General features: G+C 39.5%; 1 protein-coding gene across 4 annotated transcripts in view; it reads right to left on the reverse strand.

The window, feature by feature from the left end:
- GABRB1 (gamma-aminobutyric acid type A receptor subunit beta1) overlaps nt 1-13,682 on the reverse strand; it is a 289,303-nt gene that overhangs the window by 39,764 nt on the left and 235,857 nt on the right. For all 4 annotated transcript variants that reach the window (XR_007773567.1, XR_007773566.1, XM_050947727.1 and 1 more), the window contains one exon: nt 6,497-6,579. Coding sequence is in view for 2 of the 4 variants with exons in the window: in XM_050947727.1 (XP_050803684.1) it covers nt 6,497-6,579 (83 nt within the window). In the remaining 2 variants the exon portion in view is untranslated. The remainder of the gene's footprint in view (nt 1-6,496; nt 6,580-13,682) is intronic.

Consider the following 13,682-nt stretch of genomic DNA (forward strand, 5'->3'; position numbering starts at 1 on the left):
GGGAGCTGTGATAAATCTGTTCAAATCTCATTCTGTCACAACACTGTGCGCCAACAGAAAAGACAATGAAAGTTTAGTTATGAACATGGTTCTTCTTTCCTGACAACAAACCACCTATAGAGTCCAGTGGACTATCTCATTGATTCACTATAATATTACTTGAAATTGATTGCTGTTTCATTCAAGCATTACATGTATTTAGTGTTATGGTTGTCTCTACTTTGTACAGAAATAGACATAGAAACAATGGAGAATAACAGACTTTTTCTCAATGGGGGATGCCTTTTCTCATGCTGTAGCTGGCTTAAAACACTACTCTCTGTTCCTCCCACACCTTTCTAATTAGGTTTGGAGAATAGTTTTCATTGGGTCTGCTCAATCCTACCACATTGATTATGGTTACAAAAAGAAAGCTCCTGACGTGGTTAAAACATAATTCAGTGTTATGTAGAAGAGACTAAACCATATTTTAATTGCATTCTTGAACTACGCTGCAGCCTTAAATTTGTCACAGCTTTTTAAGGTCTGAAGGGACCATTCTGATCATCAGTTCAGACCTTCTGCATAACACAGACTATAGAACCTTACCCCAAATTTTCTGCATCAAGTCCATAATTCTGCAGAGTAGACACACAGTTTACTCCTGTCTGTCTTTCAATAGTGAGCCATGTTTCAGCCGTGTTGCTGAAATATAGTAGGACATACAAATGAAGCAGAGCCCTTTCCCCACCCTTTATTTCGCTGAGTGCAGGTGTAACACTGACAGACCCTGGTCGCTGGCAAGTGGGATTGAACCTGGGACCTCGGTGTATGAGCCTCTACTGTATGAGCTAAAAGCCAACTGGCTGTTAGCTAAAGCTGTAGAGCAGACTCCTTAATCTTTCTCTCTCTCTCTGCCAGCAGGGGCGGCTCTAGGCATTTTGCCGCCCCAAGCACGGCAGGCAGGCTGTCTTCGGCGGCTTGCCTGTGGAGGGTCAGCTGGTCCCGTGGCTTCAGCGGACCTCCTGCAGGCATGTGGGAGGTCCGCTGCGGGAGGTCCACCGAAGCCACGGGACCAGCGGACCCTCCGCAGGCAAGCCGCCGAAGACAGCCTGCCTGCCGCCCTCGCAGCGACCAGCAGAGCGCCCCCAGTGGCTTGCCGCCCCAAGCACATGCTTGGCGTGCTGGGGCCTGGAGCCGCCCCTGCCTGCCAGCCAGGCAGGACAGAACATCACACCCAGGAGGTTTGTGTGTTACACAGGCTGGCAGAAATGTGGTCCTTAAGCTCCTGCCATGACCGAAAACCCCAAAGAGTGGAAAAAGTAGGGCATTGGGATATCCGCCTTAGTCCTGCCCTCCCTTATGCACTGGCTAGCAGAGCTAGGTCGTCATATATGTTGGCAGTGCAGCATGATAAAGGTGAACTGCAGCAGCTGGGGCTGCTGTGTGCACTGCCTAAGTGCTCTTGTAAGTCACTACTGAGTATATGTTACAAGTCGCTCTCTGTGCCAGTCCATAGAGGATATGAGTTGTTGCTGTCCCAAGCAGGGAACACTGACTTTATGCTCATGCTGGGGCAGCTCATGGTTTTAGCTCTGGAGGTCCCTGATTTAATCTCTTGTGTGTCAGCCAAGATTGTGGCTGTCACCCTCTGAGGCATGACGACATCTCAGAGCAGCTTTCTGCCTTTAAAAACTCAGGATTTAGTGAACAAATTGAGAAAAGATCGTATAATTCTGGGTACAGAAACATGCATAAATTAATCATCTTTTCTGTGCCTAAACATGCACATTTCTCTGGTAGCTGTGCAGTTTATGGAGTAATGGAAATAGTGGCCTGCACAGATACAAGTAAGAAAATTTTAAAAAAGCTGACTTTGAAAAGCTTTATAAAAATACCAAAATAATCTGCTGGCTAATTCTATTTCTCTTCCTCTGCTCTGCTGGAGGCATGATACCAGATTAGATAATAGGTCCATAGTCAACTTCTGTTCCTATCCAGTGCAGCTGTTGTAACAGTTTTCCATAACATATTGCATTTACTAAATAGTAAATAATGGAAGTGTGAATTCTTAGCCTTTATATAGCAATTTACATCTTTGGAGCATTGTAATTAGCTAATTCTCCCAACCCCTCTGTGAGACAGAATGACTCACTAGCCCTGTTTATATTGACACCCTGTGATATATTTGTCTCTTCTATGGATAGTTTAGGAATATGTTGTTTGTTGTGCAGTCTAATTCCTATGGGGCTTCTAAACTGGGGGGAAGATCACTGCTGAAATGGCATGAAAGTAATTCACGTACCTCCAGTTTCCCTAGGTAAGGCTAGATTGTGGGGTTAAATGGGGCTGGTGCAAAGCTGCATTGCCCCAGTGAATGCACTAGGAAGCATTGAGCCGGGGGAGGAGGGACAAAATGCCTCCCAGAACTCCTGGGCACACAGGGAACCCTTAGGAGGGTGAAGCATTTGTTCTGTTTTACTCCCAGCTAGTTCAGCTGACCAGTGGGCTGAGATGACATGAGGGATGGCCAGTCTCTTTACTCCCACCCTTTGGGGTGTCTGTGCTCAGGAAACCATGGGCTGCAGCTGTAGCTATTTCACATATGGAAGGGAGGGAAAGGATTGCTCCAGCATCCTCCCCGCTGGTGCACTCCCACATGCAGCGCCCAGTCACAATCTGACCCACAATTAATATATAAATTATTAATCCAGGTGTAAGACAAAACTAACAAAATGTGGAGGTGACAGGGTGCAGTGTGAGATGCTTCTGTGAACGTAACTCTAAAACATCCATCTTCTCTTAGCAGTCAGCTGAGTTCTGCAAAATCAGTGTTGTTTAAGGAGCTATCCAGCAGCACTAATTTCCCTGATCATGGGACTAGATGAACATGTAAAAAAAAAAAATCATGAATCATTCACAAAGTTCAATTTCCTTCTCTTTGTTGGCATTTAACATCTGTGAATAGCATGTGTGAGGATCAGATGCTATTTTTAGTGCCAATCTGAAATAGTGATCTGATACCCTGCCATTAGTAAAGCAGTCTAAGGCTTTTGTTTGTAATCGTTAGCTCATGCAAATACAGTTGTATAAATATATAGTATGTGAACTCCCCCAAACCTTGTTTCATCTATGAATGAATTTAGATCAGTGTAGTTGTTGCTCCTGGGAAAAAAAGCCCTCTAAATTGAGAATATAGTTCTCTAAAGACATAGTGTTTAGACGTTAAACGTGTTTATCTTGCATCTCTCATCATGTTCTTTACATTTTTAATTGTCATGCAAGTTTCCCGTTGTTTAATTTTGGATGCTGCTGGATAATTTAGATTCTCAGTCAGGAAAATAGCAGTGCACAGGCTGTCCTAAACTTCTCTTAATATTTCATCCTGTTTCCAAAATGACTTTTACCATATCTCCTGTTTGGTCAGCCTAAAGGGGGGTTTGAGACCTAGTGCCCAGTGTTGGCCCAACACTTAGAGAGCATGCTAAAATGGGTGAATAAAGAACACAAGGCAGATTATCAGCTGGTTTAAATTAAGTGAGCTCCTCTGATTTTTAAATGGTCAGCTGAGGAGCTGGACCATTAAGTCTATTTGAATTACATGCTACTGAGTGCTGTACACTTAGTGGTTCATTCTAGCGCTGAGTGGGGATATTGCTATCTGCATTCTTTCATTCAATTACCTGGTTTTCATGTCTATCCTACACGTGTGGAGGGTACACTGATATGTCAGTAGCATCAGTTACTAGATTATGGAGCCAAATTTTTGGCATTTTTTTTTAAATTTTTTTGATCATATAGCTGTATTTTCAGGTGCACTGCCTATAATTTTGAGTTCTTAAAATTTATTTAGAGACACTATATCCATTATTTTAAAAGGTTAGTAGATGATAACTCTCAGGATGGTGAGGCTGGGTGAGAGATACTTAAAAAGTCAAGGGATTTTCAAAAGCAGTCAGCATTAGGCTAACTCTGCTCCCACTGAAATCAATGGGAGCTCTGGTAGCAAAAGAAAGATAATGACAATTGGGAGCTTGTCATCCCAAAGTGGGTGGTGATGGCTATTCAGTGAGGATTTTCATGATCCATGTTGCCCCGGAATTCTGTCCCAAGTGTATTAATTCTTGCAACTGTAGAACAGGGTGTAAAATTGAGAAGAAACACTTTCCAGTTGTCTGGAATGGGTGGCTTGATAAATCATGTAGTGTGAGATTTCTACATGGTGGTGAATGCCACAGTTCATTGGTACTCGGGCTATTTCAACTTGCTTAATGCAGTTTGAAATTTGATTTCCCAACAACCCTCAAATTCAATAATCACATTCTTCTCTGACTTCCCATGTAATCCCATTGGGACTGTTTAGTGATTTTTCTTAACACTGGAATAAGATTATGAAAAGGATAAATCTTTGTTCTAAGATTTAAAAAAGTGACTGTTTGTTAGCCCCTGATTTTGAAAAGCGAGGGAGGTCAGCAGTTCCCAGTGAAGTCGATATGAGCAATTGAGTGCTCAGCACTTTTGAAAATCAAGCTGCTTATTTAATTGCCAAAATTAAAACATAGATTATGGAGCCAAATTTTTGGCATTTTTTTAAAAACTTTTTTGATCATATAGCTGTATTTTCAGGTGCACTGCCTATAATTTTGAGTTCTTAAAATTTATTTAGAGACACTATATCCATTATTTTAAAAGGTTAGTATATCTGAGACAGTACACCAAGGAGAAAATTATTATAATGTTAGACATTTCTGAGGGGGATTTTCAAAGGCACAAACAGCGCTGTGGTATCTGAACACATTGGCTTTCAGAGGGAGTTACGTCTTGCAGTGCCATTTGTGCCTTTTGAAAATCACTCCCTTAATTTTCAGTAGAGCTGGTCTACCTACTGATTGAAAACAATGTATTCAGTAATTTTGCATAACAGATCAGTTTTTAAAGATTTTGTCAATTTGAAACTGCTTAGCAAATATTATAAACACACTGAAACTGAGTTCAGTAGATTATCTGACATTCTCTAGTTAAGGTTTGTCACTGGTTGCTTAAATAACATGGTATTGTCTGTTTCCTGATTAGATTTGAATTAATCTTTATTACCTGATTCTAATATTTTTGTTTGTTGATTACACAGATCTCAGCTACATAACTGAATGCTCGTGACAGCGAATTTTAAACCAAACAAAGCTTCAGTTGTATGAAGGCTCTCAAACAGTAAATAATGAAGTACGAACAGACCAAATCACAAACTGGTTTCTAATTCCCTAGACTCTTTACAAACAAGTTTTTATATTTGTTGATCAGCTCTAGTCATTAATGCTAATGACTGGGCTTGATTATTCAAGTGCTTCCCTAGCAAAGAGGACTGGGGAGCTCATTTAATTACTATTACTATGTATCCTATATATTTATATTAACTCACAGTGCTAGTAGTTATTGCAGATAAGGTGACCCCTTATTGAGAGTCCAGGGATGAATTGTTCTCCAAATGTACTGACTGCAGGGCTTTTTAATCACAAACCGGGAGATGAGCCCAGCAGCAAGTAGCATTACAGCATTTTGTGCCAGAAAGATGGTGAGCTGGGACTGCAAAGTCTGAAGTAGCAGAGCTACCAACCATTATGTGCAGCTTTGCGGCTTATGAAAGAAGTTTCCAGTTACAGTACTGTATTACAACACTTACTGGGAGTTTCACAAAAAAGCAGAAATAAATACTAGTTACAGTAATAGGTTAACACACTGCTATACTTAATTTACAAAAGTTGTAATGTGACAACTGGAACTGTTTCATAGAAACTGCTGCAATGTCCTATTTGAGATATTCTGCTTCGGAAGTTTTTAATCAGATATATTGAAATAATTTGCTCTATGTAGCCAATGGATTCCATTTTGACTTTAATAACATTGCAAGTATACAAGCACCATTCCATAAATTTCACCATAGAGTTTTTTGTGATTCTCCTATCTGTAGAGAAATATTAAGATACGAGGAAGAAGAATTTAATCTTACAGAGCTTGAAACTGTGCCCATTGAAGACAATGGCAAAGCTCCCATTGGCTTTAATGATATAGGATCCAGGACCTCATTTTTATAGTGTCTTTCATCTGAGATTCTAAAAGTGCTTTGCAAATGTTAATATTAGTGTTACTTTTTAGATGAATAAATTGAGGTGAGGTGACTTTCCCAGGATAAGATACTATGGTGAACAGGTGACGGAGAAGGCAAAAGCTCTGACTCAGGGCTCTGATCTAACCATTACACAGCACTCCCTCCTTTAGGTAAGAGACCTTCACAGAAATTTGATAGTCTTGGATCAGCAAAATAATGTGAATTAAATGTGGCTCACTTATGCAATTTATTTCATTTAATGCATTTATATAGTTTCTATACACAAACCAGATTGATAAGAATATAGTAGGGCTCTGAATTCCGTTCTAGACCAATTATAAACTTTACTTAACCAATAAATTATTTTCAGTTCAAAGATGCAGTGTGGTCAACCCTCTCCCTCCCACAACTTACAACTTTCAATTTCTAGTGTGCAGTTTTGTTCATCCAGAGGGTATCTGCGTAGATCCATCATGCAAGCAGCTGTGGTTGTAATCCTATAAGAAGGAAAAAGATGGCTTCATGAAAAAAGTCCCTGGGTATGGTATCTGTGACAAAATATTTTACTGTTTTATTGAGCAGCTTCTTTTACATCCGCTAGCCACATCACCAGGCTCTATGTGTCTTACAATTAAATATTTGCTATTCTGTATGTCTGGTAACCATATGTTCCATAAAGAGAATCTATTGAATATTAAAATACATTAGCAAAATTCCTACTGAGAACTGCAGCTCAACACATAAAAGAAGCGCTGATGTTTTAGTGAAAATTCAACTTGGGTATCTCATTTTAAGATTGGCAGTCAAGGTCTCTTCAAATTTATATTATAAACATTTTTCTTTATAACCTATGTATTGAGTGCTGCCTAAAGTGAAAACTTTCTGATCTATCTTTACTTACTGTTGTTGTACATTTATATTTAAAATTTCTATAACAATTTTCATCCAAGCTTTAAATATTAGTGAAGGAAGAGTTTTAAATAATAGGTGGTGAACTAGCATATGCTTTCATAAATCAATCCATCATTTATCAGTGATAAATAGACTAGACTACCCCAAAATAGAGCTATGCTATCAAAAAATGATGCACTGTAACATAAAGATAACATGTTCTCCTTCAAACAACTGTTCTCTGTGATAATAACCACAATATGGGCTACATTCTCCTTCCTACTAATTAAAGCAGTCCTAGAAAAGCGATTGTGGCATTGAAAATGAGACTAGACATAACACTAGTGATTCTACTGGAAGGAACAATCCTTCATATATGGGGATGTGTAATGGATGATTTAGGAGGTCTTTACCATTTTTCACTTTTATGGTTCGGTAGTTCAGAAAGGATAAATTCTTATCTCTAAGCTGGAGAAATGTTCCTAAGAGCTACCAAACAGGAAATTGGCACAGAACTGAAATGGGAAAATAGCAAAAGGTACCAGTGAAATGAGGGACCATATATTTTTATGATTGTAGGGGAACTAGCTCCCTTCCTGGACTTTGGTTAGATCCCAGTTCTGCAGAGAACTTCAGCAGGTGCTTAATTTTCAGCACATGAAGCCAATGGGAGGCAGGATTAATCACTGGTCTTAACCAGGAATTTGGGGTTCAAATCTTAAACTTGCTCATAGACTTCCTGTCTGGCCTTGGGTAAGTCAGTTGGTGTTTTTGAAAATGTTACCCAATATGAATTAGTAGCCTAAGTCCTATTGACTTTCAATGAGACTTAAGCTCCTAAATGCCTAAATCACTTTTGAAAATGAGATGTAGGTACTTGTGAAAATTTTACCCTTAATACTCAATGGTCAGTTCCCATCTGTAAAATGGGGATAGTACCTAACATGGGTATTGTGAGGATAAGATTAATTAATAATTTTGAAGCATTCAAATATGGTGGTGATGAATGCCATAGACGTACCTAGGAAGACTTACAGAAATTTATTACTGGTGTGCTGAAAGTTAAGCAACAATCTAAGTACTGTCCAGAACTGGGGCAATAATCTGCTACAAATATAAATATGCTGCATACTTTAGTGCCACAGTGTGTTTAAAGTTTCTTAGTTGTAAAAATTATATATATACACACATGGTTTTAAACTCTGTACTTAAGGACTAATTAAAGATAGCATTGTTATGTGGGTCATATCACAATACATTGGAATATTTCAGATTATCTGTTTCAGGTACAATGCAAACACATATTCTGAACAAACTGCATTCTTCCTGGAAGGCTGGTTTTGAGAGCCACATGATTTTGCATATTAAACTGAATTGCTTGTCTTAATAGGGCTGTGTTTGTTGCGAAGGTCAAGGACTTCAATGAAGATATGAGCTAGTTTGTATTGTCCTTGTGGCAGAGAAACCTTCTGCCAAAGGACTTATTGAGAATGCACAGTAAGAAAGGCATTTATTCTTTCCTACTTAATTCTATACACAACTGCATATATTAGTGTTAGTCCAGTTAAATGCTTTTTTATGAAGATTCCAAACAGCATTTTTTTTTGTTCCCAGTTAATCAGCCTTAACTTAACTCATTTGCAGTAGATTGATTCAGAAAGATTGCACAACCCATAGACATCAGTACAAAATTTCCTGGATGGTGCAGTGATCATAGCACTATAGTGGCCAGCTTGCTTTCGTATGATTATAAGGTAGGATTTTCAAAAGCACGTAAGTGACAAGGGGAGCAAATGTCCTGTGACTGATGATGGGGGGCTTGTGCTCACTTTTGAAAATCCCATCCTATACATAGTCATAATTTTTTTATACCAGTTTACTTCATAGTTTCAAGGATTTTATGTTGCTGCAAATAATCCACTGTAAAAATGAAATCATGGTGGTTGGTCAATTATCCTATAAACTTTAGTTTCAAATGTTCCACTGAGCAACTTTTTTATTCAATTACTCTGTAAAGCAGAATTAACTCTTTTGGGCAGGGGCTATCTTTTCATTTTATGCATGTACAGTGCCTAACATAGTGGGACCCAATCCCTAATGGAGGCTTCTAAGCACTACTGCAATACAAATAAAGAAATAGCAATGTCCTGCAGTTTTTGTGGTAAGACACTATATTACTACTGTATTTGGAATTTGAGTGGAACTTGCAAGAGAGTGCTTAATAGGTAGCTTTCCTCTGCTGCATAAACCAAATTCTTGGTTTCAGTGGTAGCTTATGGCAGTGAATCTCACAATTTATCTCCAGTGCATATCTCCTTATGTAGGATTTAAATTTGGTGCCCTTAATTTTCATTATATATCCTCTTGCTCTTGTAATTTGAGATAGGGTAAATAACAGCACTGGACTTACTTTCTCTACACCATTCATTCTGTAACTTCTATCATGCCTCAAGACATGATATCATACATACCATTTAGTATATTTGGGGGAAAGGGTTGATGAGCAGTCCAAAGGGGGGAGGGATAGCTCAGTGGTTTGAGCTTTGGCATTGGGTTGTGAACTCAATCCTTGAGGGGGCCACTTAGGGATCAGGGGCAAAAATTGGTCCTCCTAGTGAAGGCAGGGGGCTGGACTCAATGACCTTTCAAGGTCCCTTCAGTTCTAGGAGATAGATCTATCTCCTATTATTATATTTTTTCTTATTTAAAGCACAGTTAAATTGGTTTTCTGCTCTCTACTCCGCTTTTTCCTCTTGTTTTCTTTCCTCCTTTCTGCTATAACAGCAGCACTGAATGCTAATGAGACAATCCTTGATGCAATACCAAGCAGTCATTTTCAGGTAATTAGTTGCATACTGAACACAATGTAAATAGGCTCATTATTATTCATTTCTACTGAGTCTGAATGATTCATGAACCACTTTAAGAAGCTGAAAAATAGTTAGTGAATTAGAGGGAAAAAGAAACAAAATAAAAAATTGCAAGAAAATGATCAGTCCTGGCTGAGCTCCCCCTTGTGGCTGCTCACCCGACAACTGTGTTTGGACCCTTGTGCTGGATCTGTGTGTTTCTACACTCCCCTGGTTCTGGGTAGGCTCCGGCCTCTCAGACATACCTTCTGGGCACAGACTGTGTCTGGTGTCACTTCTAAGGAATGGGCTCCAGGACCAGTGCGACCCTCCAATACACCGTCACCAGAGCTCCACCCCCATGGGTACTCTGATTTATATTTCAGTGATTCCCACATTTTAACAGCCTGTGAACCCCTTTCACTAGCATGTCAAGTCTCATGAACCCCCTTTTAAAAAGGAATACATCCAGGGATTTTCTCCTTTACCTGAGTATAAATTATAAAAGCAGTGATCTTGGAAATATAAAATTTGTTTTTATGATATGCCTATTACACACTATTTATCATTGCAGTATTTTTATTACATTATGAAAACGGCAACACTCTTCCAAGATCTCACTTTTGTAGCTTGTGTCACTGAATAAGCCTGTTATAAGACAAGGCTCCTGTATTTCGTCAAGGAGTATTAGATGTGAAATGGCATGAAGGTATTTAAGAAGCCAACTCAAAAGAGTTCCTCCTGCACAAGCATTCAGGTCTTGAGCAGTCCAGGCAAACAGCGCACATTACGACAAAGCTTAAACTTCTTCTTCTTCATAATTTTAAAAACAATACTAGCTGCCTATTTAATTTTAAAAACAGCAAAAAATATTCACCTCCCTTTCCATTTCTTATAAGGAGTCTTGAAGTTTAAATCTCCTTAGTGTGATAGGTATGCTTGCTTTGATCTGCTTAGCTCTTGGAAGTCCAGGGGCTCCGGGCTGCTGGCCCCATGCTGCCCAGGGTTCCTAGGGACAGCTCTGTCTCCCATTAGGGAATTTTTTCCTGAGAGCCCACTGTAATATTTCACGAATCCCCAGGGGTTCACAAACCCCAGTTGGGAACCACTGTTATATTTTAACCCTTCCGGGAACGTGACGGTTGAAGTAAGACACTCTATGCAGAGGAATTTCTAAATCAATAATTCATTACTCATAGACAAAGCACAGGAGATACATAGATATAGGAAAAATCAGAAATGCCAGTATGCAATTCCCTTCCTCAGAGTCCTCACCATTCTTGAACATTTTATGGGTTTTGGTCAGTGCCCTCAGGTCCTCTCTTCTGGATCTCAGTTTTCTGGCTCAGTCTTCTCTTCCTGATCATTAAGCCCCCTCTGATTCCTGCAACAAGCTCCCCTCAGCTTGTTTGGATCCAGCAGTCAAAATGTTTCCCAGCTCAGAGAGATGTGCCAGAGACTGTTAAGTGTCAGTTTGGAGGGCTTGTATGTATACACATGGACTTGTTTCTGATTAACTCTATGTTGGATACTTTTATTCCAGAATAAGAGAGCCTTCGTCCTGTTTAGTTTAATGCACTTTTAAAATGGGTTGTTTCTTTTTTTTTTTTGCTAGGAATTTTCCACTGCTTCAGCCTCTGGCAGGCAACCTGGGTGGAACTGGTTTTCTTGTAGGCTGCAGTGGTCCCATTGCTCAAAGGTGCTCCCATTTGAATGGAAAGCTATTCAGGTTAATGACTTTCAATTGTTCCTGTTCAGAGACATCTGTGATACCAGCCCTGGCATGAAATGGCTAATTCAGTATACAATGAGGCATTCAATGATACAGAAATTTTTGTATTCTTTTCATCCTTTTTCAGATTTCATCCTTGCACTGGGCATGTAGTTGAGTTAGTAGGCCAGAAAATATACTTTGAGCTTTGTGGGTTTTAGTTTTATTGTCAACTCAAATTGAGCCCAATACTTAGATTTCTTAAAACAAGTTTTTATTAAACCTAAGAGAATATAAATATAGCTGATTTTCTCTTAACTCCAAAGGAAACGGCTGCTAGCATTACAGACAAGTTTGAATTGTCTTATAAATAGCTAATATGTAGGAACTGCTATGGTACAGAGTTTGTGATGACTTGTGAAAAATGTAGTTTGGGACTGATACTGGCCCTGTTAACTTCAGTGGAAGAAGGATCAGATACTGCATGTGAGATTCTGTGCACAACCATTCTTGGGAGATTGTGTGTTCTAATGGCACTGGACTGGGAGTCTGGAGACCTGGGTTCCAGTGACCTGCTGCATGACTTTGATCAAGTGACTTCGCCTATCTGTGCCTGTTTCCAATTCTGTTCCCTTACCCCTCTTGTCTGTGTTGTTTGTAGACAAACTCTTCAGGGAAGGGACTGTCTCTTACGTGTTTTTTGTACAATGCCTAGCATACTGGGATCTCGGCTGAAGACTCTAGGTATTACCATAATACAGAATTTCTGTGCATGAAGAACATGTATTGTGATGCAGTTTAAACTGATTTTTCCATAGAATTTCCCAAGTTGTCTCCAGGGAGATTGTACTACTTATTGGCTGTATTAGAATTATGTAATTTTTGTATTTCTCAGTCAGACAAAAGAAAAGGACAAGCTGCAAGAATTTTGTAGGCAGGAAGATTATCCCTAAAAACTTCATTGAACAGGCATCTCTCATGATGATACTGAATTGTGGCAAGGTGCTGTGAACATTTTACACATGTGACTAGTCCTGTTATCTTCAGTGGAACTAGTCGTGTGTGTAAAAGTTGGATTGGTTTCCCCTTCCACCTTTGCCTGCTGTTTCTGTTTAGATGGCAAGTTCTGGGACTCTCTCTTACTATGGGTATGTCTACACTGCAATTAAAAACCCGCAGCTGGCCTGTGCCAGCTGGCTTGGGCTGCAGGGCTGTTTAATTGCAGTATAGACTACCAGGGTTAAAATAAACACAGAAGCAGGAACATGCAGTGTAGCTATTGCTTAATACTTGGTCAGAGTATCTCACCACAACAGCATTGCCAAAAAGCTGTTGTCTATTCTTCAGAGTTCTCTATAGAGGGAAAAAAAAGCAATATTTAACCTAGCATGAAAGATTAAATATGGAGAGGACCCAGAGCTAAATGATACAAATCCTGTCATGGAAAGTCTTGTCCCACTTGGAGAAGAAGCAATACAATTTTAATGTGTTCTTGCTGCCTCTTTCAGCCAACATGGTATAAATTATAAATGTGAACAAGGGTATGAACTGGGAAAGACTAGCGTTTTTGTTTTTTAAGTCTCTTGTGCACACTGTAAAAACTCAGCCTGAACTGCAGTTTGAAAGTGAACTTTTACACCAGGGGGAAAAGTTGCTCTTCCTGATCTTGTATCAGTTGTACACATTGACTTTGGATTAATTCCCTCGCACTGCTGTGAGATCAGAATCAGGCCCAGGATTCATCTCTGAAAATAGCTGCTCAATTTTTCTGTTTAAAATGTAAGTCTAAGACAGCCTGTTCTATGCTTGTTGCAAAATTATTAGAAGAAACATAGTATTTTAGAATCATAGGACTGGAAGGGACCTCAAGAGGTCATCTAGTCCATTCCCATGCACTCATGACAGGACTAAGTATTATCTAGACCATTCCTGACAGGTGCTTATCTAACTTGCTCTTAAAAAATCTCCAATGATGGAGATTCCACAACCTCCCTAGGCAATTTATTCCAATACTTAACCACCCTGAGAGTTAGGAAGTTTTTCCTATTGTCCAACCTAAACCTCCCTTGCTGCAATTTAAGCCCATTGCTGCGTCTCCTATCCTCAGAGGTTAAAAAGAACTATTTTTCTTCCTCCTACCACCTTGTAA

The sequence above is a fragment of the Gopherus flavomarginatus genome, chromosome 3 (assembly GCF_025201925.1).
Source record: "Gopherus flavomarginatus isolate rGopFla2 chromosome 3, rGopFla2.mat.asm, whole genome shotgun sequence".
In the NCBI taxonomy this organism is placed as follows: Eukaryota; Metazoa; Chordata; order Testudines; family Testudinidae; genus Gopherus; species Gopherus flavomarginatus.